This window comes from Aythya marila (genome assembly GCF_965140915.1).
Source record: "Aythya marila genome assembly, chromosome: 33".
Lineage (NCBI taxonomy): Eukaryota > Metazoa > Chordata > Aves > Anseriformes > Anatidae > Aythya > Aythya marila.
Genome location: NC_139074.1, coordinates 784,675 through 806,059, shown reverse-complemented (window position 1 = coordinate 806,059; position 21,385 = coordinate 784,675). Strand labels below are relative to the sequence as shown.

The 21,385-nt window shown below is 53.3% G+C and overlaps 1 protein-coding gene and 2 long non-coding RNA genes across 3 annotated transcripts; all 3 read right to left on the bottom strand.

The window, feature by feature from the left end:
• Positions 1-7,050: 7,050 nt before the first annotated feature.
• Positions 7,051-14,756, bottom strand: LOC309889262 (butyrophilin subfamily 1 member A1-like; the record flags this gene model as incomplete). Its single annotated transcript, XM_082782024.1, has 12 exons — positions 7,051-7,586; positions 7,955-7,975; positions 8,205-8,225; positions 8,434-8,454; positions 8,561-8,581; positions 10,103-10,123; positions 10,231-10,251; positions 11,591-11,695; positions 11,824-12,105; positions 12,408-12,655; positions 13,164-13,299; positions 14,750-14,756. The coding sequence occupies 12 exons, from the start codon at positions 14,754-14,756 to the stop codon at positions 7,051-7,053; spliced, it is 1,440 nt and encodes a 479-aa protein (XP_082638150.1).
• A 4,783-nt stretch (positions 14,757-19,539) lies between these two features.
• Positions 19,540-20,077, bottom strand: LOC309889197. Its single transcript, XR_014319207.1, has 3 exons — positions 20,056-20,077; positions 19,924-19,944; positions 19,540-19,644 (listed from the first exon to the last, which is right to left on the bottom strand). It is a non-coding gene; the product is annotated as an uncharacterized lncRNA (long non-coding RNA).
• A 337-nt stretch (positions 20,078-20,414) lies between these two features.
• Positions 20,415-21,385, bottom strand: LOC309889194. The gene is made up of 5 exons (XR_014319204.1): positions 21,317-21,385; positions 21,199-21,219; positions 20,671-20,691; positions 20,540-20,560; positions 20,415-20,433 (listed from the first exon to the last, which is right to left on the bottom strand). It is a non-coding gene; the product is annotated as an uncharacterized lncRNA (long non-coding RNA).

Sequence of the window (21,385 nt, the reverse complement as noted above, 5' to 3'; positions counted from 1 at the left end):
ATCAGGGTGAGGGGCCCACCCAGGGCTGCTCTGTCCCAGTTGCCCACCCTCCCCTGAACATCGCCTTCGTGTTGCCGAGGACACTCACCCAGCTCTGCTGCTTGTTCCTCTGAAGAAAACAAAAAAAAGAGGGGGATTGAAAAGAAATCTCTGATGAGAGGGGAGAGCTTCTCATTCCATTGCTGGACCCCATACTGTTTGTTGTGGTGCAGGATACTCACTGACTTCTTTATCCTTCCTCACTGTCAAACAAAAGCAAAAAGAATGCATGATAGAAAGAGACAACTGCCCATACCACACTGCCTACCAATAGGGCCCAAATTCCTTCATTTTGGGGAGGGATACTCACACAGCTCTTCAGCTAGTTCCTCTGCATAAGAAAAGCAAAAACACTTGGTGAGAGAGTACAGATTCTCATTACATGATGAGAACCTATTTTCTTTGGGTTCAGGGCCAGAGACTCACGCAGTCTTGCAGATTGGTGCTCTAAAAATGAGAAGAAATTTATGGTGAGAGGAAACATCTTCCAATTGTGTTGTGACACCTCAACTCCCTTCAGATTTTGATGGAGACTTACCAGTCATTACATTGTATTCATCTGGAAAAGAAAGAGAAAATCCCTGGAGTGCTCTGTCCCAGCTGCCCACCCTCCCCTAAATATCACCTTGGCCTTGTCCTGGGGCCCAAGCACAGGGACACTCACCCAACTCTGCTGCTTGATCCGCTGGAAGAGGAAAGCAAAAGCAAAGGATGATAAGGATGGAGAACTTCTCATCTGATTGATGCTTATGGGAAAACATTGGGTTTATGAATGCAGATTTACTTAACTTTCCAACTTTTTTAATGGAAAAGAAAAAAAAAAGTCAATGTGTGACCAGAAGGCAGTGCTTCACATTCCATGGCTACTCCCATAGGTAGACCCTTAATTATTTTTCTGAGGTGAGTGTGCACAGAGCACCTTCCTAAAATTTTGGGAGGGACCAGACTAACAGGGAGGAAGGACCACGTCTGAGCAAGGCTTGTGCTCGTGGAGCAGTAAGGACAGACACTTGTGCAGCTCTCTGCACCGTGCCACCAAAACACAAGTGGAAGTGAATGGGGATGGGTGGAGGACGTCCCTGTCCAGGAGCGCCAGTGCAGAGCGGGGCAGCCCCGCAGCTCGCTCCCCATCCCCACCTTGATCCCCGTTCCTTTCAGCCATCCCGGCCGTGTTTTTTGCCCAGGGCAGCCCCAGCCCCAGCACCAGCACTCCCCACTCCCACCCCAGGCTCCAGCTGCTCCTCCAGCACTCCCGAGCCACCAGCACACAAGCCCCCAGAGCCCACCCAGACCAGGCCCTCCCGCACAGACACCACTTCCCCATGGGCTGGGGGCAGGGACTGCAAGGACTCACCCAGCTCTCGCCTCTGTGCCGCTGAAAAGCAAAGGCGGAGGAAGAGGTGGTGAGCAGAGCAGCTTGGTTGCTGGGTGGGAACATGTGCAGGGGGGCTGCGCCTTGCCACCAGCCCCACGCTGCAGCCATGCTCCCTGGCCTCCCATCCAAGACCATCCTAAGGCCTTTGGCATCCCCAGGAGAACATTCCCTTCCTCCTCCTACGCACCTCCCTGGGCCAGGGCTCAGCCCCGCTCCAGACCCAGGGGGATCCCTGCAGAACACCTCCCTGCGCTCCATCCCTGCGCTGCCAGCTTACCTTGCTTTCGATAGAGATAAACACCAACGCGAATGGTTGCAGCTGATAGCACGAGGATCAGAGCCACCTTATAGCGCCTGCTGTTTTCGAAGAAGGAAGCTGTCAAAAGGCACCAGAAAAGGACTGCATTTCCATGCCCGCAGGTGGAAAATTAAGACTCAGACTTCACCCGGCCCGGGATAATTGCAGGGGCCAGGAACACCTCACCCTAGCTGTGCCATTTGTACCTGTGGTATGCAGGGATGATTCCCACTCCTTCAGGAAGCGGCTGCTCCTGACCACGCAGGACAAGGACAAGGGCCACTCCACACTCCAGATCATGATGATGGCACCTTGGATTTCGTAGAATCTTAGAATCATACAATAACATATTGTCTTGGGCTAGAACAGACCTCAAGGACCATCTAGTTACAGCCCCCCACCTAGTTACACCTCAATGAGGTCACCCTGGAGCCTTCGCTTCTGTAGGCTGAACATCCCCAGCTCTCACAGTCTTTCTTTGTAGAAGAGATGCTCCAGCCCCTTGATCATCTTCATGGCCCTCCCCTGAACCTGTTCTAAGAGCTCCACATCCTGCTTGTGCTGGGGGCTCCAGACCTGGACACAATACTCCAGGTGAGGCCTCATGAGAGCAGAGCAGAGGGGGCCAATCCCCTCCCTCAAGCTGCTCACATTCCTCCATTGATGCAACCCAGGATGCAGTTGGCTTTCTGGGCTGCAAACACACACTGCCAGCTCATGTCGAGCTTTTTATCCATCAGGACCCCATGTCCTTCTCTGCAGAGCTGCTCTCAATGAGTTCCTCACCTAGTCTGTACTCATGTCTGGGATTGCCTCAGCCCAGGTGCAGCAACTTGCACTTGGTCTTGTTGAACCTCATTAGGTTTACATAGGCCCACTTCTCAAGCTTATCCAGGACCCTTTGGATGACATCCCTTCCTTCCATAGTATCAGCTGCACCACTCAGCTTGGTGTCATCTGCAAGACACATTTCATAGAGTCCCTCCTGGTCCTGGGAATGTGTCTGGGAGACCGAGGGCAGGTGCTGCCCGCGAGCATCCCTCCACAGCAGCTGCAGCAGCGGGTACCAGCCGGCCGATCGACACAGCACCCGGACGCCTCCAGCCTCGTAGCCCCCCAGGGAGAGATGGGGGTCAGTGCCTGTGGCTGGGGGAAGAGCGCGTGGCTGGGGCTTGACTTGGGGAGGGATTGAGTTCCAAGGCAAAGACCCCATCTGCTCTCGTGCCAACACAGCCCAGCCCAACCATAGCCCCAGGGGCTCTGAGACTGGGCACTTCAGGCAATCATCCTCACCCCAAAACCACTCCGGCTGGTGCTAGAACCAGAAAACAGGGCTGCACAATGCCAGTGGCCCCAAATCGTCCAGAAAACCCAGGTGCTGAGCTTCAGCGCCTCCAGGCAGCTTCTCTGCACCAAGCTGTGCTGGTTCATGAAGCCCCGAGACTTCCAGACAATGTCTCAGGTCTCCCCCAGCATGAAAAGTAAAATCAAGCAGAGGTCCGGTAGCTCAGAGGCCTCTTCCCTGCTCCAGGCATTTCATTTGGTCCCATGGTTGACACAACTGAAGGAGCTGCTCAGCAGCCTGTGCCCAGTGCCTTCAGAACATCATGGGGATGGAGTTCAAAGAGGCCACTGAAACTGAATAAAGCCATACATCCATGCCAGTCTTTCTCAATAAAAAGCCTGCAAAGTTACAGGTGTGCTCCTTGCCTGACAAGTGCTCACATACTGAGGAGGTGAAGACCCAAAAGACTCAACTCTTTGAAAGGCCTCATCCATGACCATGAGGATGGGACAGAGGCTTGTGCAGACATACAAATCCAGGGACACCTATACCATCTGCTTGAGGCATCACCCCAGCCACTTATCTGACACCATCAGCTCCACTGTAGCTTTGTCATAAGCATCAGCATTTTGTATGATACACACATACTGGCCATCATCAGAGGTTCTCAGCCCTGTGATTCGCAAGTCCAGGCTTCCAGCAGAGAGACCAGCTCTGGACAACTCTGTCCTCCCAGCATATGCCCCATCTGCTCCCCGTACAGGTCCTCTCCATTGCAGTAGTGGTGCACTGTCTCAGATAACCTGTGCCAAATCCACCTGACCTCCAAGCTGCGAGCATCACGTTGAGGGGACAAGTGGCAGGTCATCATGACAACCTGCCCCATGGTGGCAGTGACAGGGTGGCCTGGTCCCACCACTCTGAGCTGGGCTGTGCAATGGAGAAGGGCACAGAGAGGTGGTGAGATTTTGCCATTGTAAATGTAGGGGCAGTGAGTTACAAAGGGTGTGAGTTGGTGTCTGAGTTGGTGCATGCTGTGTCCCCCGTGTCCCATGGGAAATCACCGGGGAAACAGTAGAGGGAAAGGAAGGATGTGCAGGAGAAGGAGGTGTGCTGGGAGTGGGAGCCCTCTCTGCAGCATTTGGGCGGGTGAAGAAGAGCCAAAAAGGCAACCGAGGAAGCACCCATATTGTGCAAAAGAACTAAAGGGAAAGTGAAACCCAGACAGGGAAAGAAGTAGGCTTGGGTCCCCCCTGCCCCATGGCAGCACATTTGCCAGGCCCAGGGGGGAGAGCCCCCAGCAGCCCTGCAGGATCCTACCTGAGCCCAGCCGGAGGAGGAGCAGAGTGATGAGGGAAGTCAGGAGGCCCCTGGCATGGCCGCTGAGGCTGGGGAGGCTGCAGCCCTAGGGAAGACCCATCTGTGCTGAAGAAGGAGCAGTAGCTGGGGACAAAAACAAGAGAAGAGAGAGGGGACCGAGGGGCTGCAGGCACTGCAGGCAGATGGGGAAGGAGTCCCCCTAGGCCTGGGTACAAACAGCCACACCCAGCAGCGTCTTGGACAGGGCGCAGAGCCTGCACTTTTATCACGGGCTGGGGGACACAGCAGGCAGCCCCCAGGGGTTCTTCTCCAAAGGAGCCCCACCAACAGAGAGGTCCCTCGCGGCACCCAGCAGAGCTGCAGAAAGCACAAGGCTACGCCCAACTTTCCTAACCTTTGCCCAACTCCTGGCAGCAATAACCCTCTGGGAGCAATTTTCCCCCTTAGTTGATTGGAGCAAATGTCTCCAGAGCAGAGAGGGATTGGAGGCTGCAGGGTATGGGGAGCAACTGGGTGCCAAGTCCAGTGCTGCCACAGTTCACTTAACGTTGTGTGGGCAAAGAGCAAGCCCTGCTCCTGGCTCCAATTAAGCAGTCACGGTAGAAGGTCAGCTCACATTGGCAGGGATCTTTTTCTAGAGCTTAGGTGGGTAATGAATCTTTACATTCTCTGGAAGGGAGGTCAGGCAATATGGGAGGGCTATGGAGAAAAGGTTTGTCTCTATAAGCAAAATATTTGTATGGCCAAAGCTGACTTCACGTTGAACCTGGACAGTACTTTGATGGGTATTGAAATGGACTTAGAAAAATATTTTAACTCCAAAAGTAGGACCAGAAAAAACATTGGTCTGTTAACTGATGGGGATGGTGTCCTAACAAACAAGGACATCAACAACGCAGAGATGTTTAATGCTTTCTTTGCCTTTGTCTTCATCATTGACAATGGGACCTGAGGTGCCATGTGTTGGAGTGTCATGACTGTGGGAATGATAAACTCCCAGCCAACCCTAAATTTTTGTGGGATTTGCTTCTACATGTGGATGTATACAAGATTATAGGGCCGTATAGGATTAAACCTAGAGTACTCAGAGAACTGGCAGATGTCATCAGGAAATCTAAATAAATTACTTTTGAAATATCCTTCGGAATCTGGAGAGGTCATAGAATCATAGAGTATCCCGAGTTGGAAGGGACCCATAAGGATCATCAAGTCCAACTCCTGGCACCGCACAGGACTGCCCAAGAGTTTAGACCCTGTGACTAAGTGCACAGTCCAATCGCTTCTTAAATTCAGGCAGGCTTGGTGCAGTGACTGCTTCCCTGGGGAGCCCGTTCCAGTGTGCAACCACGCCCTTTATGAAGAACCTCTTCCTGATGTCCAGCCTAAACTTCCCCTGCTTAACGCCGTACCCACGGGTCCTATCACTGTTGTTTACAGAGAATAGGTCACCTGCCTCTCCAAGACCTGGACGGCGGTGTGTTTCTCTGAGCCCTCCGTTTGAATAGCTACATCTACACTATGGACTAGTGGGTGACATTGGTGGTAGAGGGATTGTTGGGCCACATGACCTTGGAGCTCTTTTCCAACTTGAATCTGATCAGCTGAACTTCTCAGATCAGCTGAAAGCTGAGACCACCTGCTGCTTCTGAACGTGGAGATTCCAAGAGCCTGAAGCCTCCTGCGGGCGCAGCCTCTGCAGAGCCTGTGTGATGGGAGGCTGGAAGCTCTTTGGGTGCCCCCAAGGGCAGAGCAATGACCCAGCTGAGACAAGTGGGATCCAGGCACCAGATGGGGAACTGGGGGTAGCTGGAGCTTAGGTTCCTCCTGGCTCTGACTAACAGGACCAACACCAAGGAGACGGTCTGCTGCAAGATGCCTTCCCAGGCTGCAAAGCCTCAGGACAGAAAGCACCCAGCAAATGCCACTGCCAGACTCCATCTTCCTGTGCAAAACTTCATTTGCCACAGTCTTGCTGCTACAGCTTGCATGGATGTTCTCCAGAGGAGGGAACAAAGAGTCCCCTCAGGCTGCAAGAGTAACTAAAGGAGCCCTGTGCAGGGCAGAGCCCAAAGCACCACAGCTCCCCAAGCGCCACTTTGTTCAAGACTCCCACAGACCCAGTCCTTTCCAGTTCTTTTCCCCATGCTTCATGGGATGGATTCCACAGCATCCTGCCTCCGCCAAGCCCTCCCACAGCATCCAACTCAGAAAGCATCCCAGCCCCTCAGCATCCTGGTCCCAGAGCATCCAACCACGAGAAAAGCTTCGCTGCCCCCCACTGTAGCCAGGCACCGGCTCAAATCCAGCTTCCACTGGACTTTTCTGCCCTGCCACTTCAAGTTTCCTGTTCTTTTGGGGGTATGCAGCTTCCTTCAATAATGATTTAAAATATTCACACGCTGGGATTTTCCATGTTCAGAAGTTGATTTATTTATTTACAAGGAGTATTACTAATTCTTTTACATCTAAATCCATGCTCTATACTTCATGCTTTAACACTCAAAGCCAAATTCATCACTGGAGTTAGAAACATGTTTCCCAAACACGAAGTAAAAGGGCTGCCTGAAGTCAGTACACCCACCATCTGCTGCAGGTCTTAGCGTGCAGGGAGAAACACAGGGCAGCCCCTGGCCCCACTGCCCCTCATTCCTGCACTGCTCCTGCAGGATGAAGGAGAGGTGATGCAGGAGTGGCTGGAGAAGGGCAGGAGCCCCCCAGGGCTGGGGACAGGGTCTACAGGGTGCTGTCCCTCAGGTACAGCTGGGCATTCGTCCCCAGCCAGAACCAGGGGCGCATGCTCTCCCCTTTCAGGAAGGCATCTGTGAAAGTGAAGATCTTGACCCCATTGTCAGCATTGATAAAAGACACCTGCCCCTGGGTACAGTCAAGACAGACCCAGATCCTCATGGGGACAGGGGACAGGGACAAGGGGGTGGGAGGAGATGTGAGAGACGTGAGCTGCCCCCCATTGTACTGCACAGCCCAGATCCCTTCTTCAGGGCTCATCTTGATCTCCCCCTTCCTCTTCACCGATGCCCTGACCACCCCCACAGCCAAACTTGAATACTTTCCTTTCTCCCCCTCTACCTCCACCTCCCAGAAGTGCCTCCCCTCTCTGAACTCCTCACGGCCCAGAACACAGCATCTAGTGTCAAATCTCTCCGGGGCGCTGGGCACCTGCTGCCATTTACTTTCCCATCTCACACTGCTCTGGTCCTCTGACAGGACAAGCATGGGATGAGCCGTGCGTGGATCCAGGGTCACCTTCACTGCAGGGACAGAAGGAGCCAGGCCATCAGGGGCAGAGCTCAGCCCTGGGCAGGCTTTCCCCAGCTTGGGGCCAGGAGCTGCCCCACGGGGCAGGAGATGGGGCACCTCTTGGCTCCTGAACATGCCCCAGCAAGGGCAAGAGGAGCACCGCAGAGGACAACTCAACACACGCCTACCTGTATAGTGAGGCAGCAGAAACTTTCTCCATGCTGGAAGGAGAGAGGAGAGCTGGTAACAGCCCACGGCTGGTGCCCAGTGGTTGTGGGTTTTGTGAGGGGCCAGCCCTGGGCTGCTCTGTCCCAGCTGCCCACCCTCCCCTGCACATCGCCTTGACATTGCCCTTGGGCTCAAGCTCAGGGACACTCACCCAGCTCTGCCGCTTGTTCCCCTGGAAAAAGAAGCAAAAGCAATATCTGATGAGAGGGGAGAGCTTCTCACCCTATGCCTGAACCCCAAACTGCTTTGTTATGGTGCAGGATACTCACTGAGCTTTGCATCTTTTTTCTCTGCCAAACAAAAGGGAAAGGAAAGCATGATGGAAAAGGACATCTTGCCTTCTCAAGATGCCCACTGGTAGAACCCAAAGGCTTTCATTTGGGGGAGGGATGGGCACTCACCTAGCTCTGCAGTTAGATCCTCTGTAAAAGAAAAGCAAAACCACTTGGTGAGAGAGTACAGATTCTCATTACATGACAAGAACTCATTTTCTTTGGGTTTGGGGCCAGACACTCACGCAGTCTTGCAGATTGGTGTGCTAGAAATGAGAAGAAAATCATGGTGAGAGGGAACAGCCTCCCATCCCATTGCGATGACCCTGAATTGTTTCAGATACTGATGGAGACTTACCCAGCTTTACATTCTTTTCCTCTACAAAAGAAAGAGAAAAGCAATGCATGATCAGAGGGGAAAGTTTCTCCTCCCATAGCTCCCATTGGAAGACATGAAGTTCTTTCTGTTGGGGAGGGACACTCACTCTGCTCTGCTTTCAGTTCCGCTGCAAAAGGAAAGCAAAAACAATGCATGATCAGAACGGACAACTTCTCATCCCATGGCTGCTTCCATGGGAAGACTCCAAGTTCCTTCAGTTTGGGGAGGGACAATCACCCAGCCTTTTTTCTTTTTGTGATGGAAAAGAAAGGTAAAAGTAATGCATGATCAGAGGGGACAGCTTCTCGTCATATGCCTGCTCCCATGGCTACACTCCAAAATATATTCTTCTAGGAAGTGGCCAAATATAACTTTGCTCCCAAAGGAGGGAGCAGACTAAAAGTGAGTGAAGTTCATCTGGGAGCATGGCTTGTGCAAGCAGAACAACCAGCACACAATCTTGTACAGCTTTCTGTACGATGCCACCAAAAGAGAGGTGGAAGTGAATGGGGGCAGGTGGATATCCCTGTCCTGGAAGCGTCAGTGCCGAGCGGGGCAGCCCTGCAGCTCGCTCCCTGTCCCCACCTTGATCCCCGTTCCTTTCAGCCATCCCGGCCCTGTTCCCGTGCCCAGGGCAGCCCCACACTCCTCACTCCCACATCAGGCTGAGGGGCCAGCCCTGGGCTGCTCTGTCCCAGTTGCCCACCCTCCCCTGAACATCGCCTTTGTGTTGCCGAGGACACTCACCCAGCTCTGCTGCTCGTTCCTCTGAAGAAAAATAAAAAAGTGGGGGAGAGAAAAGAAATGTATGATGAGAGGGGAAAGCTTTGCATTCTATTGCTGGACCCCATTCTGTTTGTTGTGGTGCAGGATACTCACCAAGTTCTGTATACTTCCTCACTGTCAGACAAAAGCAGAAAGAATGCATGATAGAAAGGGACAACTTCCCATCCCACACTGCCCACCAATAGGGCCCAAATTCCTTCATTCTGGGGAGGGACACTCACCCAGCTTTTTATCTTTTTGTGCTGGAAAAGAAAGGTAAAAGCAATGCATGATCAGAGGGGACAGCTTCTCGTCATATGCCTGCTCCCATGGCTACGCCCCCAAATTTATTCTTCTAGGAAGTGGCCAAATATAACTTTGCTCCCCAAAGGAGGGATTAGACTATTAGTGAGTGAAGTTCATCTGTGAGCATGGCTTGTGCAAGCTGAACAACCAGCAAAAAGTCTTGTGCAGCTTTATGTACAATGCCACCAAAAGAGAGGTGGAAGTGAATGGGGACGGGTGGAGGACGTCCCTGTCCCAGAAGCGTCAGTGCCGAGCGGGGCAGCCCCACAGCTCGCTCCCCGTTCCCACCTTGATCCCCGTTCCTTTCAGCCATCCCGTGCCCAGGGCAGCCCCGCACTCCCCACTCCCCCATCAGGGTGAGGGGCCCGCCCAGGGCTGCTCTGTCCCAGTTGCCCACCCTCCCCTGAACATCACCTTCGTGTTGCCGAGGACACTCACCCAGCTCTGCTGCTTGTTCCTCTGAAGAAAAAAAAAAAAAAAAAAAGAGGGGGATTGAAAAGAAATCTCTGATGAGGGGGGAGAGCTTCTCATTCCATTGCTGGACCCCATACTGTTTGTTGTGGTGCAGGATACTCACTGAGTTCTTTATCCTTCCTCACTGTCAAACGAAAGCAAAAAGAAAGCATAATAGAAAGGGACAACTTCCCATACCACACTGCCTACCAATAGGGCCCAAATTCCTTCATTTTGGGGAGGGACACTCACCCAGCTCTTCAGTTAGTTCCTCTGCATAAGAAAAGCAAAAACACTTGGTGAGAGAGTACAGATTCTCATTACATGATGAGAACCCATTTTCCTTGGGTTCAGGGCCAGAGACTCACGCAGTCTTGCAGATTGGCGCTCTAGAAATGAGAAGAAAATCATGGTGAGAGGAAACATCTTCCAATCGCATTGCGACACCTCAAATCCCTTCAGATTTTGATGGAGACTTACCAGCGTTTGCACGGTATTCATCTGGAAAAGAAAGAGAAAATCCTTGGAGTGCTCTGTCCCAGCTGCCCACCCTCCCCTAAATATCACCTTGGCCTTGTCCTGGGGCCCAAGCACAGGGACACTCACCCAACTCTGCTGCTTGATCCGCTGGAAGAGGAAAGCAGAAGCAAAGCAGGATAAGAAGGGAGAACTTCTCATCTGATTGATGCTTATGGGAGAACATTGGGTTTCGGAATGCAGACTTACCTAACTGTCCAGCTTTTTAAATGGAAAAGGAAAGAAAAGTCAATGTGTGACCAGAAGGCAGTGCTTCACACTCCATGGCTACTCCCATAGGTAAACCCTTAATTATTCTTCTGAGGTGAGTGTGCACAGAACACATTCCTCCGAGTTTGGGAGGGACTGGACTAACAGGGAGCAAGGACCACCTTTGAGCAATGCTTGTGCACGTGGAGCATTAAGGACAGACACTTGTGCAGCTCTCTGCACCGCGCCACCAAATCACAAGGGGAATTAAATGGAGACAGGTGGAGGACGTCCCTGTCCAGAAGCACCAGAGCAGAGCGGGGCAGCCCTGCAGCTCACTCCCCATCCCCACCTTGATCCCCGTTCCTTTCAGCCATCCCGGCCGTGTTTTTTGCCCAGGGCAGCTCCAGCCCCAGCACTCCCCACTCCCACACCAGGCTCCAGCTGCTCCTCCAGCACCCCCGAGCCACCAGCACACAAGCCCCCAGAGCCCACCAGCACACAAGCCCCCAGAGCCCACCCAGACCAGGCCCTCCCGCACAGACACCACTTCCCCAGGGGCTGGGGGCAGGGACTGCAAGGACTCACCCAGCTCTTGTATTCGTGCCGCTGAAAAGCAAAGACGGAGGAAGAGGTGGTGAGCAGAGCAGCTTGGTTGCTGGGTGGGAACATGTGCAGGGGGGCTGCGCCTTGCCACCAGCCCCATGCTGCAGCCATGCTCCCTGGCCTCCCACCCAAGACCATCCGAAGGCCTTTGGCATCCCCAGGAGAACATTCCCTTCCTCCTCCTACGCACCTCCCTGGGCCAGGCCTCAGCCCCGCTCTACACCCAAGGGGGTCCCTGCAGAACACCTCCCTCCGCTCCATCCCTGCGCTGCCAGCTTACCTTGCTTTCGAAAGAGATAAACACCGAGGCCAATGAACACAGCCAAAAGCACGAGGACCAGAGCCAGAGCCACCATCCAGGGCTGGGCGTTGTGGAAGAAGGGAGCTGAGAAAAGGCACCAGGAAAAGGGCTGTGTTTCCATGCCACAGGTGGAAGAGCAAGACCCAGACTTCTCCTGGGTCGGGACAAGTGCAGGGGCCAGGAACACCTCACCCTGGCTGTGCCATTTCTACCTGAGATGTTCAGGGATGACTCCTGCCCCTGCTGCAGGCGGCTGCTCCTGACCACGCAGGACAAGGGCCCCTCCAGGCTCTCGGTCATGATGACGGCGCCTTCGATTTCAAAGAGCCCCTCCTGGTCCTGGGAATGTGTCTGGGAGACCGAGGACAGGTGCTGCCCGCGAGCATCCCTCCACAGCAGCTGCGGCAGTGGGTACCAGCCGGCCGATCGACACAGCACCCGGACACCTCCGGCCTCGTAGTCCCCCAGGGAGAGGTGGGGGTCAGCGCCTATGGCTGAGGGAAGAGCGTGTGTCTGGTGCTTGACTTGGGGAGGGATTGAGTTCCAAGGCAAAGACCCCATCTGCTCCCATGCCAGACACAGCCCAGACCCAGCCACGGTCACCATGTCTGTCAGACCAGTCCTTCCATGCATGCACTCTTCCAAGCAGTCACAGACCATTGAATAGAATCCCCATCAGACTCAAGTCCTTGAAAGGACTCATTGATGGCCATGAGCATGGGACAGTTATTGGGTGAAACAGACAAACCCAGGAACACCTGCACAATCTCCTTTAAGCATCAATCCAGCCACTAACCTGACACCAACAGATTCACTGTTACTTCATCATAAGCATCACCATCTTTCACGATGCAGACGTACTGGCCATCATCAGAGGGTCTCAGCCCTGTGATTCGTAAGTCCAGGCTTCCAGCAGAGAGACCATCTCTGGCCAGCTCTGTCCTCCTGTCATATGGCCCCATCTGCTCCCCGTACAGGTCCTCTCCATTGCGGTAGTGGTGCACTGTCTCAGACAAATCATCCCGGATCCACCTGACCTCCAAGCTGCGAGCATCGCGTTGAGGGGACAAGTGGCAGGGCAGCACGACATCCTGCCCCACAGTGGCAGTGACAGGCTGGCCTGGTCCCTCCACTCTGAGCTGGGCTGGGTCATGAAGAAGGGCACAGAGAGGTGGTGAGATTTTGCCATCATAAATGTAGGGTCAGTGAGTGACAAAGGGCGAGCTGTGCGTGAGTTGTTGTGTTCTGCGTCCCCCCTGTCCCATGGGAAACCACCCAGGAAACAGGAGAGGGAGAGGGAGAACATGCAGGAGAAGGAGGGGTGCTGGGAGTGGGAGCCCTCTCTGCAGCATTCATGTAGGTGAAGAAGAGCCAGAAAGGGCAGCCGAGGCAGTGCCCGTATTGCATGGAAGAACCAAAGGGAAAGTGAAACCGAATGGGGGCTGAGCTGTGGGCTCAGGTCCCCCCTGCCCCACAGCCGATCCTCTTCCCCACAGCAGCACGTCCGCCAGTCCCAGGGGGGAGAGCCCCCAGCAGCACCGCAGGATCCTACCTGAGCCCAGCTGGAGGAGAAGCAGAGTGACGAGGGAAATCAGGAGTCCCCTGGCATGGCCGGTGAGACTGGGGTGGCCGCAGCCCCAGGAGAGCCCCATCTGTGCTGTAGCGGGAGCAGGAGCTTGGGTCAGGACCTGAAGGAGAAGAGAGAGGGGACCGAGGGGCTTCAGGCACCACAGGTGGATGGGGAAGGAGTCCCCCTTGGGCCTGGACACAAATAGCCACAGCCAGCAGTGCCTTGGTCAGGGCGTAGAGCCTGTGCTTATCACGGGCTGGGGGACACAGCAGGCAGCCCCCAGGGGTTCTTCTCCAAGGGAGTCCCAGCGACAGAGAGGTCCCTCACGGCACCCAGCAGAGCTGCAGAAAGCACAAGGCTACGCCCAACTTCCCTAACCTTTGCCCAGTTCCTGCCTGCAATAACCCTCTGGGAGCACCTTTGTCCCTGGGGCAATGGGAGCAAGTGTCTGGGGAGCTCTAGAGGCCTGGCACCACCATCCCATCACAGCTGGGTGCCCTGCCCAGTGCCTTCAGCAAGCACAAGGGCTTGTCCCCAGCAGGAGCCTCTCCAGAACACAAGGGAATGCCACTGACTGAGCTCACTGTCTGGGGTACAGGGACTGCAGTCTTTCCCTGATGCTTCGATTCCACCACTCCTTCTCAATTCACTCTGCTCCTGCTCCTCATGGGGTCCCTCCCATGGGATGCCATCATTCCTGAAATGATCCTGCGTGCTCCTTACTCTGGCATACCTGTTGTCTGCCCTCCCTGCATGCCTTTTTACGCAGAGGGATGGAGAGTTCTTGCGCTCTAAGGCAAACATCCTTAGAGTCTCCAGCTCTCCTCAGCTCCTTTGTCCCATAGGATGGTATTCCAGGGGATCTCATCCTCTAGGTCTTTAAACAGCTTGGATTTGCTCTTTTGAAGTTCAGGGTCCTGCCTTGGCCCTTTGCCAGGCCCACATTCCTGGAGATCACAAACTCAACCATGGCATGGTCACTGCAGCACAGATTGCCTCCAGTCTTGACCTCTTTAATGAGCTTGTCCGCATAGGTAAGCACCAGGTCAAGTAACGCTTCTCGTTGGGTTGGTTTCTCTAGTACCTTTACCAGGAAGTTATCCTCAACGCACTCTAGGAATCTCCTGGATTGCTTAAAGGCTACTGTGTAGTTTTCCCAGCAGACATCCGGGTGGTTCAAGTCCCCCATCAGGATGAGAGCATGTGAGCACGATGCTCCTTGTAGTTGAAGCAAGAAGGCCTCATCCATAGGCTCCCCTTGATCAGGCAGCCTGTAGTAGACTCCGGAAGAACCATGTTTCTGTGATAGCAATCAGGTCATATTTGTCTAATTTCCCCATGGTTTCTGATTTCTCTTGCTTGTTTCCCATGCTGCGTACATTGGTGTAGAGGCATTTCAGCTGAGCTGTTGGTCGTATTGCATTTCTAGAACCCTTCCTGTTGTATTGGGACAGATCATGAGAGTTTCCCTGCCGTTACTTAGAGTGATGGTGTTCTCAGCTATGCTTTCTTGCTCGCCCTGCCTGCAAGCACTGCTGTGCAAACTGCCATGCCATGCCCTGACCGACACGCCATGCTCCGTTCACCGTGCTCCTGGACTCTCACTCTCCCCAGGGTTCTGCCTTTATATGACAGAAAGGAGGCTTCTGGATCCTCCTATGCCTCATCAGCTGGCCTCACAAGGGCTGCTGAGTCCTAGCAGCTCCCTTGGATTCCTCAAATAGCCTCGATGAAGGAAAACCCCTGCATGCCTCGATCCCCCACTCTGCTGCAGGACGCATTGCCCCGGAGCCGATTGCCTCGGCTTCTTTTGTAGTGATTTAAAATATTCCCACACTTGGAATTTCCATGTTCAGAAGTTGACTTATTTAATTACACGGAGTATTGCTAATTCTTTTACATCGAAATTCATGCTAAATAATTCATGCTTTCACGCACAAAGCCAAATTCATAAATGGAATTAGGAATGGAGAACTGGAGCCCACAAATGGGGTTTGCAAACTTGAAGCAAAGGCGTGAACCCACCAGCTGGTGTAGATCTCAGCATGCAGGGAGGTGTGTGGGGCAGCCTCTGGATCCACTGCCCCTCATTCTTGCCCTGCTCCTGCAGCACCAAGGAGACGTGAGCCAGGAGTGCAGAAATTTCTTCTCAGAAAGAATGGTTAGGCATTGGAAGGGGTTGTCCTGGGAGTTGGTGGAGTCACTGTCCCTGGGGGCGTTTAAGGAAAGGTTGGACGTGGTGCTTAGGGACATGGTTTAGTGGGTAATAGTGGTGGCAGAGAGGTGGTTGGCCCAGATGTGAGAAACAAAAATGTGATTTTGCAGCAGAAGGTGTTTTTGCAGTGGAAAATGACTCTATCCTTGCATACTTGGAAGGCATTTTGCAGGCATGGCAGTGGCGTAGCAGTGATGACCTTAGAGGTCTTTTCCAACTGTACTGGGTCTGGCTGGGATGTTAACTTTCCCTGCAGCAGCCCATACAGTGCTGTGCTCTGCACTTGGAGCTAGAACAGCAGTGGTATCACACCAGTGTTGTGTCTGCTGCTGAGCAGTGCTGGCACAGCATCGGGACTCTCTCTAACCCTCCCAGGGGGTGGGCAAAAAAGTGAGAGAGGAAACCTCACCAGAGCATGCTGACCTAAACCAACCAAAGGGATATTCCATACCATGGTCAATCATCGCTCATTTGTGGGAAGTAGAGAGTAATTTCTTTCCTCTGCACTTCCACATAGCCTTTATTGGATTTGTTTGTTTGTTTGTTTTTCCCTCTCCCCCTCCCTTTTCCCCTTTCCTTTTTTCCTGTTTTCTTTTTCCCCTTTTTCCTTTTTTCTTTTTTTTTTTTCCCCTTTAATTAAATTGCTTAGTTAACAATAACATTTCCTTAATATTTTTTTTCCCTTTAATTAAGTTATCCTTACCTCAACCTGTGAGCTGTTCTTTACTTTACTTCTTCCCTTCCTCATGTAGGGAGGGGGAGTGAGACAGCAGTTGTGGTGTTTAGCTGCCGAGCACAGTAAAGCCACCACACCAACTTCAATGATTCTTTGATCTAGGGCTGAAGTCTGAGGCCACCTGCTGCCTCTGCTTGGAAGACTTCCAGGAGCTGGTGATGCCTCCTGTGGGCACAGCCTCTGCAGAGCCTGTGTGATGGAGGCTGGAAGCTCTTTGGGTGCCCCCAGGGCAGGGCAATGACCCAGGTGGAACAAGGGGGTCCCAGGCACCAGCTGGGGAAGTGGGGCAGCTGGAGCTTCAGTTCCTCCTGGCTCTGACTCCCAGGACCAACACCAAGGAGATGGTCTACCGCAAGACGCCTTCCCAGGCAGCAAAGCCTCAGGACAGAAAGCACCCAGCAAATGCCACTGCCAGACTCCATCTTCCTGTGCAAAACTTTATGTCACAGAATCATAGAATCGTAGAATATCCCGAGTTGGAAGGAACCCATAAGGATCATCAAGTCCAACTCCTGGCACCGCACAGGTCTGCCCAAAAGTTTAGACCCTGTGACTAAGTGCACAGTCCAAATGCTTTTTAAATTCAGACAGGCTTGGTGCAGTGACTGCTTCCCTGGGGAGCCTGTTCCAGTGTGCAACCACCCTCTTGGTGAAGAACCCTCTCCTGATGTCCAGACTAAACTTCCCCTGCCTCAGCTTAATGCCATTCCCATGGGTCCTATCACTGGTGTTTACAGAGAATAGGTCACCTGCCTCTCCACTCCCCCTCGAGAGGAAGTTGTAGACCATGATGAGGTCTCCCCTCAGCCTCCTGTTCTTCAGGCTGAACAGGCCCAGTGCCCTCAGCCATCTTCGTCGCCCTCCTCTGGACACTCTCCAACAGTTTAAAGTCCTCTTCGTACTGTGGTGCCCAGAACTGCACACAGTACTCGAGATGAGGCCGCACCAGCGCAGAACAGAGCGGGACAATCACTTCCCTCAACCGACGAGCAATGCCGTGCTCAATTCACCCCAGGGTACACTTGCCACAGTTCTTTTGCTGCTAGGCCTTGTTGTGCTCCACAGGGGGGAACAAATAGCCCCCACAGGCTGCTCATGCTCAGCACCAGGCACAGAGCAACCCCAACCTAGGAGGCAAAGGCGGCCTGCACTGGCCAGCAGCACACAATGACCACATCCCTTGCCCTGGGGTTTGCAAGCAGAGGGGAGAGGAGCAATGAGAGCTGCTGCAGCCCCTGTGCTGCCCGCTGGGGCTCAGAGGCAGGGTGAGACCCATGGGTGCCAGCAGGGCTTGTGCCCCAGCACATGAGACGTGTGCAAGGCAGAGCCCAAAGCACCACAGCTCCCTGAGCTCCACTTTCTTCAAGATTCCCACAGACCCAGTCCTTTCCTGTGCTTTTCCCTGTCCTTCATGGGATGGATTCCACGGCATCCTGCCTCCCCCAAGCCCTCCCACAGCATCCAACTCAGAAAGCATCCCAGCCCTGCAGCATCCTGGTCCCAGAGCATCCAACCATGAGAACAGCTTCGTGGCCCCCCACTGTAGCCATGCTCCAGCTCAAATCCAGCTTCCACTGGACTTTTCTGCCCTGCCACTTCAAGTTTCCTGTTCTTTTGGGGGTATGCAGCTTCCTTCAATAATGATTTAAAATATTCACACACTGGGATTTTCCATGTTCAGAAGTTGATTTATTCATTTACAAGTAGTATTACTAATTCTTTTACATCTAAATTCCTGCTATATACTTCATGCTTTCACACCCAAAGCCAAATTCTTCACTGGAGTTAGAAACAGGGTTCCCAAAAACGAAGTAAAAGGGCTGCCTGAAGTCAGTACCCCCACCATCTGCTGCAGGTCACAGCGTGCAGGGAGAAACACAGGGCAGCCCCTGGCCCCACTGCCCCTTATTCCTGCACTGCTCCTGCAGGATGAAGGAGAGGTGATGCAGGAGTGGCTGGAGAAGGGCAGGAGCTCCGCAGGGCTGGGGACAGGGTCTACAGGGTGCTGTCCCTCAGGCACAGCTGGGCATTTGTCCCCAGCCAGAACCAGGGGCGCATGCCCTCCCCTTTCAGCAAGACATCTGTGAAAGTGAAGATCTCGACCCAATTGTCATGGTTTATAAAAGACACCTGCCCCTGGGCACAGTCAAGACAGACCCAGATCCTCGTGGGGACAGGGGACAGGGACAAGGGGGTGGGAGGAGATGTTAGAGATTTGAGATATTCATAACAGTACTGCACAGCCCAGATCCCTTCTTTAGGGCTCATGTTGATCCACCCCTTCCTCTTCACAGATGCCCTGGCCACCCCCACAGCCCACGCTGAATGCTTTAGCCCCTCTCCCTCCACCTCCACCAACCAGCAGTGCCTCCCCTCTCTGAACTCCTCACGGCCCAGAACGCAGCAACTAGTGTCAAATCTCTCCGGGGCGTTGGGCACCTGCTGCCGTTCACTTTCCCATCTCACACTGCTCTTGTCCTGAGACAAGACGAGCAGAGGATGAGCCGTGTCAGGATCCAGGGTCACTTTCACTGCAGGGACAGAAGGAGCCAGGCCATCACGGGCAGAGCTCAGCCCTGGGCAGGCTTTCCCCAGCTCGGGGCCAGGAGCTGCCCCACGGGGCAGGAGATGGGGCACCTCTTGGCTCCTGAACATGGCCCAACAAGGGAAGGAGAAGCACCGCAGATTGCAACCCAATGCACACCTACCTGTATTATGAGACATCAGAAAACTTCTCCATGCTGGAAGGAGAGGGGAGAGCTGGTCACAGCCCACAGCTGGTGCCCAGTGGGTGTGGGTTTTGTGAGGGGCCAGCCCTGGTCTGCTCTGTCCCAGCTGCCCACCCTCCCCTGCACATTGCCTTGACGTTGTCCTTGGGCTCAAGCTCAGGAACACTCACCCTTCTCAGCAGCTTGTTCCTCTGGAAAAGAAAGCAAAAGCAATGTCTGATGAGAGGGGAGAGCTTCTCGCCCCATGCCTGAACCCCATACTGCTTTGTTATGGTGCAGGATACTCACTGAGCTTTGCATCTTTATTCTCTGCCAAACAAAAGGAAAAGAAAGCATGATGGAAAGGGACATCTTGCCTTCTCAAAATGCCCACTGGTAGAACCCAAACGCCTTCATTTGGGGAAGGGATGGGCACTCACCCAGCTCTTCAGTTAGATCCTCTGCAAAAGAAAAGCAAAAACACTTAGTAAGAGAGTACAGATTCTCATTACATGACATGAACCCATTTTCTTTGGGTTTGGGAACAGAGATTCACACAATCTTGCAGATTGGTGCGCTAGAAATGAGAAGAAAATCATGGCGAGAGGGAACAGCTTCCCGTCCCATTGCAATGACCCCAAATACTTCCAGATGCAGATGGAGACTTACCCAGACTTACATTCGTTTCCTCTGCAAAACCTCCTTCGACAGCAGCACAGGGCAAGCCTGTGAGAGGTGCTCCCTGGTTGAAGAACCGCTGTATCGTGTCTTCGTGCTGCTTTAAGAGCTGAACAGCTTGTCCAACTTTCAGTACAATGCCACCAAAAGACAAGTGGAAGTGAATGGTACATATAGAGGACGTTCCTATCCTGGAAGCATCAGTGCAGAGCGGGGCAGCCCCGCAACTCGCTTCCTGTCCCAACCTTGATCCCCGTTCCCTTCAGCCACCCGACTGTGTGCCATGCCCAGGGCAGCCGTGCAATCCCCACTCCCCCGTCAGGGTGAGGGGCCTGCCCTGGGCTGCTCTGTCCCAGTTGCCTACCCTCCCCTGCACATCGCGTTTGCGTTGCCGAGGACACTCACGCATCTTTTCTACCCGATCCACTGAAGAAAAGAAAAAAAGAGGGGGAGAAAAAAGAAATGCCTGATGAGAGGGGAGAGCTTCGCATTCTATCACTGGACCCCATACTGTCTGTTGTGGTGCAGGATACTCACTGCGTTGTGTATCCTTGCTCTCTGTCAAACAAAAGCAAAAAGAATGCATGATAGAAAGGGACAAGTTCCCATCCCACACTGCCCACCAATCGGGCCGAAATTCCAACATTTTCAGGAGGGACACTCACCCAGATCTGTAGCTTGCTTCTCTGTAAAAGAAAAGCAAAAATGCTTGGTGAGAGAGTACAGATTCTCATTACATGACACGAAGTCATATTCTTTGGGATTGGGGCCAGACACTCACGCAGTCTTGCAGATTGGCGCTCTAGAAATGAGAAGAAAATCATGGTGAGAGGGAACAGCCTCCTATCCCATTGCAATGACCCCAAATACTTTCAGATGATGATGGAGACTTACCCAGCCTTGCATTCTTGTCCTCTGCAAAAGAAAGAGAAAAGCAATGCGTGATCAGAGTGGAAAGGTTTTCCTCCCATAGCTCCCATTGGAAGACATGAAGTTCTTTCTGTTGGGGAGGGACACTCACCCAGCTCTGCTTTCAGTTCCGCTGCAAAAGGAAAGCAAAGGCAATGCATGATCAGAGGGGACAACTTCTCATCCCATGGCTGCTTCCATGGGAAGACCCCAAGTTCCTTAATTTTGGGGAGGGACACTCACCCAGCCTTTTATCTTTTTGTTCTGGAAAGGAAAGGCAAAAGCAATGCATGATCAGAGGGGACAGCTTCTCGTCATATGCCTGCTCCCATGGCTATGCCCCCAAATTTATTCTTCTTGGAAGTGGCCAAATATAACTTTGTTCCCAAAGGAGGGAGCAGACTAATAGTGAGTGAAGTTCATCTGGGAGCATGGCTTGTGCAAGCAGAACAACCAGCACAGAAACTTGTGCAGCTTTCAGTACGATGCCACCAAAAGACAAGTGGAAGTGAATGGGGAGCAGGTGGAGGACGTCCCTGTCCTGGAAGCATCAGTGTAGAGTGGGGCAGCCCCGCAGCTTGCTCCCCATCCCAACCTTGATCCCCGTTCCTTTCAGCCATCCCGGCTGTGTCCCGTGCCCAGGGCAGCCCCGCACTCCCCACTCCCCCGTCAGGCTGAGGGGCCAGCCCAGGGCTGCTCTGTCCCAGCTGCCCACCCTCCCCTGCACATTGCCTTGACATTGCCCTTGGGCTCAAGCTCAAGAGTACTCACCGTTCTCAGCAGCTTGTTCCTCTGGAAAAGAAAGCAAAAGCAATGCCTGATCAGAGGGGAGAGCTTCTCACCCCATGCCTGAACCCCAAACTGCTTTGTTATGCTGCAGGATACTCACTGAGCTTTGCATCTTTTTTCTCTGCCAAACAAAAGGGAAAGGAAAGCACGATAGAAAAGGACATCTTGC